Source organism: Pteronotus mesoamericanus, unplaced genomic scaffold (assembly GCF_021234165.1).
Source record: "Pteronotus mesoamericanus isolate MK-2021 breed Mesoamerican mustached bat unplaced genomic scaffold, CSHL_Meso_final contig_221, whole genome shotgun sequence".
NCBI classification, from domain to species: Eukaryota; Metazoa; Chordata; class Mammalia; order Chiroptera; family Mormoopidae; genus Pteronotus; species Pteronotus mesoamericanus.
In genome coordinates, this window is record NW_026555092.1 from 12,777,630 (window position 1) to 12,792,210 (window position 14,581).

The following is a 14,581-nucleotide window of genomic DNA, read 5'->3' on the forward strand; positions in this document are numbered from 1 at the left end:
AGGTTCTGAACCCCTGGGAGCCAGAACCCCTGGGCTTTTGAGTGAATCCTGCTCCTAGCTCTCTGTATGATCTTGTGACAAACACTTCCCCTCTCTGGGACCCTGCAAAGCACGAGGAATTGTCCTTCCTCTTCTCAGCCTCACACAAATATATTGCTGCGACGATATAATTTGAGGAGAAATTGTATTGCAAATACAATTGGTATACAAATACAAGATAGCTATGCGGTGCTTTGCAGGAAGAGAAAAAATCAACATTTTTTGAAGCTCTTTGATGAAATAGATCACTCTTCCTCCCCGACCTTGGGTGTGGAGCACAATTTAGGCGAAACCTTCTAACTGAAGTAATTAACTAGGTGGTTTTCAAGAGATTTAAATAGCAAGTGACTCCTGAACTTTCCAGAATATTTGGACCTGCAATCTGAAAAGCGTCTGCTTTGATATGGATGATTTTTTTTTTCCTCAAAGAAATCACTCAAGGGAGAGGTTTTCAAATACACAACTATTTTTCTCCCTCCTAATCAAAACCTCGCGGGGAATACACTAGGGGCCAGAGCTTTGAATAGCAGCAGGAGATGGAAGAAGAGAAGCTATTACTGCATTGAAGGGCTCCCAGGTCTTTCCCAACTGTCACTGAACAAAGATGATGGACAAAGAAGCAAGGTGAGGTTTCAGGACACTCATTAAGAACGGGGACAGAATGAGGCACTTCCCTTGAGGGCTGCCTGTCACTTCCCACCAAGGCTTCTCAGCTTCCTCACCCAGCCAGCCACCCCAACCTCATCTGCCTGCCTCCCCCAGACTGCTCCAAGCCAGGGACAGAGCTGTCCCCTGAAAGGGAGAATGACTTATTTTAGTTGTTTGCCTGGTGAGCTTTGCCTGGCTCTGTTGGACCCCCACCCAGGCCCAAGTCCCCACCCTGGGCTCTGCCATGGATGGGAAAACATCAGGTGGGGGGCAGCTCTATCTCCCCTCATCCTTCTTCATTCAAGTGCCCAGTACAGGGCTTGGTGGGTGGTGAGCACTCAGGACACATGGGATCATATCATTCGTCCACTCATTCATCCATCCATTCAGCATGTCATGGTGGATGTCTACTAAGGACCAGGATCTGTGCTGAGCCTTGAGGATACACACAGATGACTGAGGACATCTTATTTGGATCGTCTCCCTTCCCATGCCCCCTTGTCACCCACTGTCCCTGAGCGAGGCCCTAACAGAGGCAGAGATTGCGGTTTCCCCATTTCCCGATACAAGAGGCTCTGGGCTGACAGGCAGAAGCCTCGGGCACACGTTTTCCCTGAAGGTGCTTCCTGGCTGGGGGCCCTGTTTACTGTGCCCACCTCCAGCCCATGGTGTCTCTTCACCACACTCCTCAAAGCCAGAGCAGATGCTCTGTTTTCTGAGATATTTGAGCAGTCACCCATATTTCCAAAGGGTGGGCCACTAGCCCAAGGTCAGGTTCTGTACACTGTCCCTCAAGAGGATGGAAAACACGGTGTCCTTCTGTGTATGTCATCTCTGATGCACTCAGGCTAAAGTCCCCACTTCAGACGTGACCCTTCCTACTCCCAGGCTCCCCACAGCCAAGCAGTTACCAAGTCCCGCCCCTGCTACATCCTGAAATTCTCTTAGCCCATCCTGTCCTTTACCCCCATGGCCACTACCCACGTTCGGGTCCCATCATCTCGTTCCTGCAATGCCCTCTCACCCAGCCACCCTGCCTCCAGTCTATCACCCCCATCCTCAGCCCGACTGTGTTCAGCCAGATTCTACAGTGGTGAGGCCATCGGTGGGGTCAGCCCCTGCGAGAAGGATGCTGTGTCCGCCTCAGCTGGAGCAAGAGGGCCTGGGGATGAGCCCTGCGTAACATGGGCAGGGGCAGCTTGTCTGCTTTAGGCTTAGAACCTGACCTAGCCCAGGAACAGCAGTGGAGAAGGTGGGGACCTGGGGTAAGGGCACACACCGGGGTGTCTAGGTGTCTCCAACCTTGTGATGGCTCAGCAGGTCTGAGGCTGTCCTGGAGGGAGGGCTTGACTCCACAAAGGCTGAGTGCCCCCCTACCAGGGAGAAAGAGGTTCCCTGGGGAGAGGAGCTCCACCCCCCGGGGGGGGCACTTACCTTGCTGCATCAGGGACCCCATTCCAAACCAGAAGCTATTTAGCAGAGTGAAGTTGTTTTCCACCACCTCAGAGCCAGGGTTGCAGGGGTGAGCATCGTACCACTCATAAGGGCTGAACCTGCAGCGAGAAGCGGGGAGCAGTGAGGCTGAGCTGCAGGGAGATGGGGGGGTCGGAGCGGGGAAGGGGTGCCTGTGTCACAGCAGCTGGTGGTTTAGCAAACATTGATGTGCCAACCACTTTAGCAGCAATTTCCTCATTGTTCTGCTGGGGAGGCAGGGATGGGAAATCAGGACTGGTTTGTTTTGTTCTTTATTGTTGGTGGCTTTTGCTGGTTATAAAAGTAATTCAGCAGCGTCTGTTAAAATTAAAAGTGCACATGCCCTTCAACCTAGCAATTCTGTGACTCATTATCCATCCTAGAAAAAAACATGAGTACATGAGTGCAAAGAGAAGAGCACAAAGGTGTTTATCAAAGCATTGTTTGCAATCGCAAAACACTGGAAACAACTGAAATGTCCTTCAAAACAGGTATGATGAAATAAATGATGCCCCACCTGCACTTTGACATCTCATGCATCTGATGGAAGTGAACAATACTTCTAGATGTACTGACAGGAGATCTTCAACACATGATGTTTGGTTAAAAAAAAGTGATAAAAATAAGAACAATAGGATCACATTTATGTAAATAGATTCTTGAAGACACAGCCCTTTACCTCTTTATGTACCTTTGTATATAAATGCATATAAAGCATCTGGAAGAATCCAATTCGAAAAAATATCAGTGTTTTCCTCTGGGGAGGGAAGTTAGAATGGCAGAAGGAACTTTAGGGAAGCCTCTTGCTTTACATGTATTACATGAATTTTTAAAAATGAGAATGAACTTTCTGAGTTATTTGTATTATTTAATTTATTTATTATTTATGACTATTTTTATTACTTATATTTTTGAATTACTTGTATATTACTTAAAAACTTAAAGTGAAAAAAAGTAAAATATGCTCTTCATAAAATAGTCAGCACAGAAGAGAACAGTGAGAAAGCAAAAGTACTCCAGGATCCCACCTCCTGGAGAGAACAATGTGCTACATAATTTTTCAGATTTTTTCCCCCCTAAATATACAAATGATTGTATATTGGGAAAAATTGTTACTTTAAGCCCCCCACTGCCTTCTAAGGAAGAGAAGGCCCAGTAACTGGAGGGGTCTTTGCGAACGGCCGGAGCTCCAGGTGAGGAAATGAAGGACGGCCGAAGCTACAGTGCGCTGGAGACAGAGAGAGACCCTGGGGGAAGTCTCTAAGAGGCTGGCATGGCCGGTGTGGCGTGAAGCAGAATATCCTGGTGGCAGTAAAGGCCTTACTCAATGCTGAACCCCTGGTGCTCGGCAGGCAGGAGCCAGGCCGGGCCCGTGTGCAAGACGAACAAGCCCTGTGCCAAGCCAGTGCTGCCAGGGGGTGGATCTGGGAACCGGCCACCTTCCCAGACCCCATCTCTCGGGCATCTGTGTCCAGCTCTCCAGCAGCCAGCATGGGGTGGTCCAAAGGACACAGGCCACGTGGAGAAGGAGACCGAGGGCCACGTACATCATACAGATGTGCTGCACTTGACCCTGATAGTGTTGCAAAAAAATCGAACTTGTGGCTACATATAAAAGCCAAGAAGTGTTCCATAAGAGCCTGAATCATTCTCTAAAAATCACAAACTCGGCAGCACTGGCACTGCATCCTGCTTAGCGCAGCTGCTGGAGCTGAGCATTGGCTGCCCCTTTCGCTGCGTGAGGGCCTCCAGTTTGCTTCAGTCCCTACCACTCCCTGCTGCCCACCACTCGGCCTGCTTCACTTTTCCATGCTTCCTACCTGGCCCCTCCAGGCATGTCCATTGTCCCCCCCACCCTTTAATCTCAGACAGGTCATGATCTGAAGCCTAACTCTGCCAAGAAAAAGCTTTGTGACTTTGGACAATGACTTAACCTCTCTGAGCCTCAGTTTCTACTTCTGTAAAGTAGGGATAATTATATCCAATGCACAGGACTGTAATAAAAATGGACAGGATGCATGTGAATTGTGTTATGTGAGTGCTACACAATGTGACAATTGTACTATGATGCTGTTTGTGGCTCTGTGGCCAAGGCCCTTGTTTCTTTCCTCTGTCCTCATGTGTCCTGTGCCATTCCAGCAGCTCCAGGAATCTTGTCTCTCCCAAAAAGTCTCCCCAGCCTAACCTTGGGAAGGGGGTTCCTATCTTCCTGGCCGGGAGGGACGTGGGGGAGAGCAGGCTTGGCTGCCAGCAGCTGATGAAAGGTCAGGAATGGGTAGGGGATGGGATGCACATCACATGGATGAAACTGATGCTGGAAAAGCGTGATCTGTTTTCCAGGGGGTGGGGAGCTGAGAGGCTGGCTGGAGCTGCTAAAATTACAGTGAGAGCAGCAGAGAGTGGCTTCTGGCTTTCAAAGGCTTGTTAGACCATTAGAGACAAGAGGCCTAATGAAGGCCTCTCTGTGGCAGGCTGGGCTGCTGGCTGGGCCGAGCAGGCAGGCACCTCCAGGCCTGCAGGCAGCAAAGGGCTTTGGAGGCAGGACAATTTCATCTCTGCCATCCGTCCCTTTGGTCTCTCTGTGTGGGAGGAGGGAGCAAAAGGGAGTGGGGTGGGGGAAAGGTTTTCAAAGAAGACCCAGGAGAAAAAAGGCTGAAACACCAAGTCCTTGGATCTCAAATTGCCTCTCCAGAGAAGTCTCTCTTCGTACCTTGTTAGGATTTAGAGCCAAAAAAAAAAAAAACCACACAAAAAAACAACCAAAAAAAAAAAAACAAAAAACCAGGGCAGGGGCAGGGCTGGAGCCTGGAGGGAGGGGGCAGAGGGCCCGGCTGGGGAGAGGTAGGGGAGCTGGGCCCAGTGCCCAACCACCTGGAGCAGAGGCAGAGGACAGATGTCCAGCTGGCCAGCGACGTGGGTCACAGATAAAACACTTGGTGACTCGAGTTCAAATGCCAAATGTGTCACTTATTGCTAGGATGGCCTTGGCAAGTACAGTGCCTTTCTGAGCCTCAGATGTCTTTTCTTCATGGGAGGCTGTGAGAATTAAATAGTTAATGGCTATGAAAGACAGAGCACCATGCTTGGCAAATAGGAGGTGCTCAGTAAACACTGAACTCAGCATGTCTCTAGTTACCTCCTCCTACCATCCACTACAAGGCTGTGCTAGCACTTTTCATTTGAATAGCCAATGTGCAAGGGTATTACTAGTATGTCTTAAAGACGGGTAGGTATGTACGTGTGCCACATTTCTGCATGAGTGCATGTGTGTGAGCCTTTGTGGTGCTGTCCTTGTTTCAAGTGTCAAGATAGCTGCTGGGCCACCCAATGCACTTGGGTCTGCAGTACTGGGTGCCTCGCCCAGGCGGTGCATCTCTGGGCAATAACTTAACCTTCCCAAGCCTCTTATAGGGCCTAGGATGCAAGTGCTGCTTCTTGGCATCATATACACAGACGGGGTAAGGGCTGGGGGATTCAAGCTTGGGGGCCATGGAATATTCCCTATGGGATATAAAGGGATCTGAGCTGCAGAGAAGGAGAGGGGAGCAGGCATAGCCGTGGTCTGAGTGGGGACTTGCTTGGCTCCCTAAACCTCCAACCTTGGGCGAGAGCTCTAGCCACGGCATTGCCCTTACCTGGCGATGACAAAGAGGACACAGCTGACACCCAGGTAGGCGAGGAGCACATACATCCAGATGTCTGGGGACAGAGGGTTGAGGAAGGAGAAGACACTGGGGTTGGTGCCATTGGGCTTGCGATAGAGGATGCTAACACCGAGCGTCATGAAGGGCTTGGAGAAGTCAATGGCCTTCTCGCGGACGTGGGTGATGGTCAAGGGGGCCACAGCCAGATCTGCCTTCTGCAATGAGAGAGAGAGAGAGAGAGAGAGACAGACAGACAGACTATAAGCAAAGCCTCAGACTAGCAGTGAACACAACATACCTTGGAGTGGAGTCAGCTGCCTGAGCCCTGGATCACTTAACCACTCTTCAGTTTCAGCATTTACTAACCCTTCCTCTGGGTCAGGCCATGCTCAAGGTGCTGAGGAGACAATGAAGAACTTAATTCCTGTTCTCCAAGTGCTCATGACCTTGAGGAAAAGGACAGTGGCATAAACATGCAGAGAATGGAGCCCTATTAAAGCTGTAACCATGTAGTCTATTCTCAAAATGGTGCTTTATCAAATAAATACAGTTCAGCAACCTAAGAACATTTAAAAGTCACTCATGTTCTTTATTTGTAACTTTCAAACATCATGAAGAGGACATGGAATCCACAACATCCCTTATTTAAATGTTTCTCTCTCCTATCCACTTCTTGACTGCTTCACCCCACTATATAGCCTAAAAGCCGCCAAAGCCAGATAGGCACAGATAATATCTTCCTTGTAAGAAGAAGACAAAGAAACTAGACAGGCAAATCCAGAGACCTATTTAGTCAGGGAGGGATGAGAGCAGAGGAAGAAAGAAGGGGGGTAGGGAAGGCTAGGAATGTTCATATGTTGGCAAATCTTGGCCCATGACAATTTTATAGAGGGGAATAATAAAAGTTGTATCTCTTGGATCTGAGCTTTTCCTAATTAAAAACCTATAACCCTTCATTCCTATCTTTCCAGCCTTACCCTACTGCTCTCTTTCTAAATGAGGCTCCATTTAATTGCTCCCTGCTGACCACATCTATGCTGTGCACGCATGGTGCCCTGTTGAGAATGTCCTCTCCCTGTGGCCATTTACCACCTTCCACATTCCTTTGTACATGCTACCTCCTCCAAGGAGCCCTTCCTGATAGCCTCCGATTCTAAACTCCTGTAAAGTTTGCTCTGTCCCATGGTAAGATTTTAGCCTGCTCAGTGTGACTAGCATACGTGTGGTCATGTGACTGTTTGCCTTATCTGCTAATTTATCTGTGAGTTTTTAAGCACAGTTGGGACTGTGACTGATTCACTGCTTCATTTCTCAATTTTCAAGCCCCGTCTCAGCCTCTGTAATATTTGTTAATAGTATTTCCCTGTAAGAGGTTACCCTTTGGGTTCCTGTGGATATGTACATGTTAGAATATGAACAAAATTATCACTTCCCTTTCTCAGATGGGGCAGGACAGACAGGGAGACTGGGTCTTAAGCCCAGCACTAAAGACTCATTTGCTAAGATGGGGGAGGCTACCTCTGAGACCCCCTCCTAAGGCAATTCCTCTAGGCAGCCACCTGCTGGCTTGGTCCAGCTCCATCCATCCATCCATCCATCCATCCATCCATCCATCCATCCATCCTTCCATCCATCCGTCCCTCCATCCATTATTTATAAGATCTACCAAACACTAGGGAATACACAGTTGAGCCAAACAGTGAAGGAAATGGACATTAACAAAATTGTTTACTAAATGGTAACTGTTAGCACTATCTCTGACTTCACTAATCCTAGAATAGAAACCAGTCGAAATCAGACATCAAGGAGGGGAGGATCAATATGGTGGAACCCCAGCTTCTAAATGGCTTTGCAGGTGTCTGAGACTGGGGACACTGGGAAACACAACCATTATGTTGCTCACCCCAATATTTTTCCTTCTAGCAGCAACTCCTATGCCCAAGTATTGACACTTGGAGCACAAGGATTCAGCAAACCTCAGAACTGGGAGAGACAGGAAGGAGGAGCCTATTACAAAGGTTTATTTGATACTGGGACCTTCCTTTTGTAAATTTCTGAATTTGTGAGCTGGAATTTGCTTAGCTCTTAAGGCAGAGGAAGAAGAAACAAGCAGCTGCTGCCACCTCAGTTCCCTGGAGCCCTCTCAGTGCAGGGAAGCAACAGAAGAGAGAGAACTATCTGGGAAGGTGCAGAGGGATTAATGTGTGTTTTCTCAAGACCTACTGTGTGCCGGTCTGGGATGCAGAGGTAAGAAGAGACCTAGCTCCTGCTCTTGTGGGGCTTCTGGTCGAGTGAGACTCTTTTGGGGGCTGAGGACAGGACTCTGAGTAGGGTGAGAGCCAGGGTTGGACACCCTGGAAGGTCCCTTTCAGTCCTGAAGTTCTAGGATCCTCTAAAATGTCAGCATGACAGGGGTGAAATGGGCTTTTGATTTCTAGAATTTGGCCTCCTCCAACCTTGTCCTTTCAAAACACAATGCTTTGGGAGGCTCTGTTCTGTACCCAAAGTCATCATCATTGTTCAGATGCATTTGGAACTGCTCTCTGGGAATGGCCTCTGGGGCTTGGGTGAATTCTTGGGAACAATGTCAAAGTCAATGGAGGCATGTCTTCCTTTGGCGTTTGGTGGCAAGTGGGATGAAAGCATAGTTCCTGGGGTGGGGGGTGGGCGGGCATCCAGGGTATTTGTAGCCAAGGCTTGTTGCATTTACCAGAAATGTTTTAGGATTGGTAAACAAATCATAGGGCCACAGGCCCCCTTTCTTCCCCCAGACCCACTCAGAGCCTTCAGAATCTCCCCAACAGCCTGTCTACTTTCTGCTGTAATGAGGTTGCAGGGCAGGGGCATCTCTCGCATTGCGTGTCTGCAGCAGCAAGACAGCTGGTCAACCTGACCTTCTTCACGGGGAATTCTGATGCGTCCTCTCCCTTGGGCTTCAGGAAGGGTGGAGTTCACCACTTCAATTTTGTCTTAGGCAAGAAACACTACATTTCACATTGTTTATGATTTCCCTGAAAAAGGCATTATGTTGTCCAAATTCTTTCTAAAGAGCAGAACAGATGTCAGGCCTTTGCCGTTTTAGTTCATTACTCAGAACGAAAGGCCCAATCTTGGCAGGTTCCTCCCATTTGCACAAATTTTCTTTGAGGATGATTCATAAAATCATAGGCTGTCAGACCTGGATGAGAGAAATTCAGGAACATCGATTCCACCCCAAATTTTTTCGTGGGGGGAAAGTAAGGCTTAGAGAAGGTCCAAGGTCTTTGCTCTCATATTTACAGTAATCACACCCTTGAATAACCATCAAACCTCTGACTTGTCCAACACATTCATTGGTCTTAAGGGGATTTGTTGACCCCTCCCGCTTCCCCAAGAAATTTCCATACATACTTCATCCCCATAAGCACTTTCCACTTACCAAGAATCTGTCAGGATCTACTTGTCTCCAGATTCTCATACTCCCCTCTATCCTTGAATGAGGCCACTAGGTACCCCTCCTGCTCTATCAAATCCCCAGAAACCAGAACTGAAGGCAAGAGTAACTTAACTAGCTACAGCTCCATATTTTGGCCCTAAGCATCCAGACATCTTGGCTGCTGGTTGGGCCCTAGGTTTGTATCCCAGACTGAAACTTGGGAAACCTCCTACCAGATTCTAAGAACAGACTTGTGACCATGGTCCCAATTCTGACAAATTATCACTGGTTAGTCTTCTCTGAGGACAGGGGTCCTCCTCAGGAACTCAGCTCTGTTCCCTGAGCCCCAGCTTGCTACCTGTGTCTCCTGTCCCTGTTGGCACCTGCCTACTTGGATTCCCAAGTATGGTCTCCACCAGTTTGCCCTCCTCTGCGCTCTGCCTCTTGTTTGGGATCCTCCAGGGCATCTGCTTGCTCAGTCTGTGACCTAATACAGACTAAGAAGAGTAAGTACTGTTGTTATTCATAGATGCTCCTTATACACCAAGCATCATGAAGTGTGCTACATATATTGCCTTATGTGATCCTCCCCGCAGTCCCATGAGGCAGTAAATGTTATCATCACATTCCAGATGGTGGTACTGTGGCTCAATCAGGCTACGAGGTTTGTTCAAGCTGGTGAGTGGCTGAGTCAATGCTTGGACTTGGTTTACCATGACCTCAAAGCCCAACCTTTTACCATACAAACCACATGTGGTAGGTTGAATTGTGCCCATCCTCCCAACAAATAGTTTCAAGTTCTAATTCCCGGTATCTGTGAGTGGAACCTTATTTGGAAATTGGGTCTTTGCAGAAGTAATCAAGTTAAGATGCAGTCATGCTGGATTAGGGAGGGCCCTAAATCCAATGATTGATGTTCTGATAGAAGAGGACAGAGAAGATGACTCTGCCACATGACAACTGAGGCAGAGTTTCTAGTGCTGCAGCCATAATCCAAGGAATTCCACAGATTGCTGGCCACACCAGATACTAGGAGAGAGGCATAGAACAGATTTTCCTTCAGTCTCCAAAAGGAACCAAACCTGCTGACACCTTGGTTTCTGATTTCTGGCCTCCATGGCTGAGAGAGAGATTTTTGAGAGAGAATTTCTGTTGTTTTAAGCCACCTGGTTTGTGGTCATTTATTGTGACCTCAGAAACTCATACACTTTACACCTGCCACTTAGACCCTGGGCAGGATGCATGGAGCTCCCTCTCCTGCCCACTGTTGGCCCCTCCCCAGTGTCTGTGCCATTCTGATGGGCAGGATTTGTGACTGGGCCCACCCTGTCCTGTCCTGAGCCTAGGTTACATTTCCAGACACCTGAACTTGACTCTGGCTCCTGACCATGACTGTCACTGGGCCTACTTAGCATATGCTTCAAATTGTCTGGTGGGCTTTGGGAGCCCTATGGCTGCAGGAACACGCCGATTTGCCTCTGCTTCTCTCCAGATCCCTTCGCTTCTGCTTCCATAGCCACCCAGGAAAACCAGTCCCACTCCAGCCACACATGCGGGACTAGGCCCCGGAGCTCTGTCTGTTGGTTCTCTGCCCACATCTCAGATATATGGTATCCATGGGATTCACCTTCCATTCTTTTCCCCAAAGTGGTATTTCTCCAGCTAGAATCTTTCCCCATTCCCAATGCCGCTTAATATATGTCAAGACTTCCTTCTGCCCTTGGGATAAGAAATTCTTATTATGGGTTCCTTGAGCCATTCATGACTTAGTGCTGTTCAATCCAATTTTCTGCAATGATGGGGACGTTCCAGAGCTGTGCTGTTCAATAAATAGGGTAACTAGTCACACGTGGCTATCAAGAACTTGACAGGTGGCTTGTGTAACGGAGAAAATGAATTTATACTTTAATTAATTTTAAGTTAAATAATTTTAATCAATTTTAAAAATTAATTTTAATTAATGTAAATTTAAATGGAAATAACCCCATGCAGCTTGTGGCTGCTGTGTTGGGAGGTGCAGATCCAGCCCCGCCTGCCTCTCCAGCCTCACCTGTATCATGTTCCCATTTGTTCTCTTCCTACTGGCTTCTTTCAGCCCTCCAGTCTGTGCTTTCTCTCACCTCAGGGCCTTTGCACGTGCACTTTTCTCTACCTGGAACGTCTCCCTCAAACTCTGTCTAGTTAATGGCTACTTCTTCAGATCTCAGCTCAAATATTAGTTCTACAGTCAAAATCCTCAGATAAAATCAGGTCTCCCTGGTGATTACTCTTACAGCACCAGGTATTTTGGCCCCTAGCACTCAACCACAGTTGTGATTTTAGAGGCATTAGATGGTTCTCCAATCTTTCTCTGCTACTGGACCATAAGCTCATACAAGTAGGGCCTGAGCCTTTATCTTTTCACTGTTGTATGCCCCTTGCCTAGCACAGTGCAGGAGAGATTTTGGGACTGAATGAATGGGGACATTGCTAGTTTAGATGAGACATCCCACTAGCATGTCTAAGCACGTGGCAGATTATAAGGGGGCTGAGCAAGTCACAGACAGTGTCTGATGATGACCCCCCACAGCCTCCAACCTTAAGAAAACACAGTGCCCATTGAAAGGCCTTGGACATTAATCTGACAGCCAACAGCCTCAGTAACCCACACAGGCTGGGTAGAGGGGAGATGGTTGCTAGGAAGTTTATGAGTGTCAATGAACCGGTCAACTCCAAACACCTGTGATTCACATGCTAGTTTCCTGGGCTGATGGCAGCCTCACTTTTTGACAATGAGGAATGATGCTTGTGCTTCTCTTACCTGGCCATGTCCCTGTCTCAGAACATTTACATTACCCTGGCTGAAGAGTTGTATGTATTCATATGTTCATAGATTATTGTCTATTTCCTACACTAGAGTGTCAGATCCTGAGGCTCAGGGGCGGGATCCTGCCTATTTGTTCACCTCTGTAGCCACAGCAACTAGCACGAGGCCTAACTCAATAAATTTAACTTAATAAATTGAATCGCTTGATCAATGGGAACACTGGAGGTTTAGAGGAGCTCACCCAACAAGCACCCCCGCATGGCCTGCCACACTGCAGTTCTCAGGAGTGGGGTACACTGAGTCACAAGTGGTAGCTGCTGATGACCCACCAACCAGCCACTATGCTTAACTCAGCACTGTGGCCACTGACGACCTCGGCCAACAGCCCATATATCTAAAAGATGGGTACAGGTGCTAGAAAACTCCTAAGTATTGACTGAGGGGTCATGTACCTGTGCTTTACGCACAGGCCTCCTGAGCCGTAGGACGCCTGACAGTGAGAAATGAAGCCTGTGTCCTTCCCAAGCCTGGGAGGATGGCCGATTCAGGAGTCCTGGCAGGAGTGTCAGTGTTTTCCATTGGTTGCTCCCACATCTCTAGTTGCTCTCCAGGTCTGGCATGCCATGGGTGCTTGGAACAGAGCCTCACACGGGTACAAGCTGACAGCATCTCACCTCCTGCCCCCTGGGAACCTCTTGCCTCCATGCTTTCCCAGAGACACTGCTGTAGGGTCCTGATTGAGTCTCATGCCCCCCATGCCACGCCCAGAAATGCACAGAAGTCAGGAGTCAGTTAATAAACCCGTCCTTCCTTCTCTTTTCACTCTAAGAGTTGGTCTGGAGACATACTTTGTGAGGCTTTTCTGGGGCACAGACTTGTGGATCAAGCCATTAGTCATATTCAGTGGCGATGGCTCAGTAATGCATCCTCATATCCTTGTATCAGCTTCCTCTCCCTCCCGCTTCACTTCCCTGCTCCTTATTCTCTCCCCAGAGCTCTGGCCCACCTGGCTGCCCTGACAAGAGTCCACCTTTGCAGTCCATCCATATCCCCTGTCATCAATTGCCCTGTCTCATCCAGGATTCTGACCTGTCCCAGGTGAGCTCCCAGCATGCCTTACTTTGAAGTTCATTGGCCCAGCCTGAAGGAGGTGGCTTGGCAGAGCCTTTCCTGGCCATACAGATAGGGATTTGAGAACCCTCCTAACACCAATGTGTGCAGGCCAGAACTCAGGTCTGGTTCCTGATTTGAAGGTGGGAGACATAATGGGTGATAGGGTCATGGCCTTGACACCAGACCCTCCCCTCACACATTTTGGGTAGGGAACTCAATAGTCAAGACTCCACATGTCTCTGGGGAAGGTGTGCAAGTCCATGTGCTAATTCAACATTCATCCACACCGACTCTGTATGTGCGCAGACCCATGCCAGGCCTTTCCTCGTGGCTTCAAGCTCTCTATGCTTGGGGCTCTGCCTCTACACTCCCTAGCAGGATCCTGGTCTCCTGGTCTGAGGACAGAAGCTCTGGATGTCAAGTGTTGGGAAAGGCCAATGCCCAAAGTAAAGCAAGGGGGTGATGCCTTGGTGTATGCCTCAGTTCCCTGGGAGTCTGATCAATGTGAGGCAGTTCCTGTCTGGATCCAGAAGGGCACGGTCTAAATCCTGGATCACTGTGGCCCACCAGAATGTCCGTGGCTGAGAGGCCAGGGCTCCCACTGCTATCACGTTCACCCAAATACATACTCAGACACGTCCCATCTCTGCCCTTGGAGTGAACACTGATGAGGAGGCCCGCTCCCATGTGCTGTGCATTTACTGAATGCCAGGTACTTAGGTAACCACTTTTGTGCCATATCTCATTAAATCTTCCCATGAACCCTAGGAAGAAGGTTTTTAAAAAAATATTTCCCATTTCGCAGATGTGCAAGTAGAGGCCAAAGGGGTTGAAAAGCTTTCCCACTGTCAGCTAAGCTGCGCTACACCCAAAATTTGGCTTCTGTTGGCTTCTAAAGTCATTAAAATACATGGAAGAAATTTAAAGGCATGGATGTGAGTGGGAGACTTTCAAGAGAGGGGACATGAGAGAGAGCAGGCAGTAGAAATGGGGACAGTGACGATTTGAGAGATAAGGTGATGGATGGAGAAAGCACTGGTCTGCCTAATCGTGTTTGTTGCTCCCATAGCTGGAGGTGACTTGGAGGAAGGGGAGTGTATCAGCAGGAGGGGGTGCACCCTCCATGCACCCCATCTCCCTCCACAACTCCAGCTCCTCGTAGGGCCCTGTGGCATGGGACAGAGTTGAGCAGAGAGTGTCAGGGAAGGACTTTTTAACTCCTGCTGGTCAGAGGCTCCACCCCAGGCCTCCAAATGGGCCTCTGGGGGCAGATCATCGCAAAGTTAGCATTCATCATTTTTACGTCTACGTTCAGATCCCTAATAGGAAAGTAATAACATTGCTGTGCCTTTACCACACTTTCTATGAGCTAGTGAGAAGACTAATTATCTGACGACACTAATAAATGGTTATGATGATATTAAAATTGGCACCAAGCTAGGA

At 48.5% G+C, this 14,581-nt stretch overlaps 1 protein-coding gene across 2 annotated transcripts in view; it reads right to left on the reverse strand.

Annotated features, from left to right (window-relative positions):
* The window catches only part of GRIK3 (glutamate ionotropic receptor kainate type subunit 3), a 210,623-nt gene that overhangs the window by 15,275 nt on the left and 180,767 nt on the right, over positions 1-14,581 (reverse strand). For both annotated transcript variants that reach the window (XM_054571562.1, XM_054571563.1), the window contains exons 11-12: positions 5,796-6,019; positions 2,122-2,240 (exon numbers count right to left, since the gene is read on the reverse strand). In XM_054571562.1, the coding sequence (XP_054427537.1) occupies positions 2,122-2,240; positions 5,796-6,019 (343 nt within the window). The remainder of the gene's footprint in view (positions 1-2,121; positions 2,241-5,795; positions 6,020-14,581) is intronic.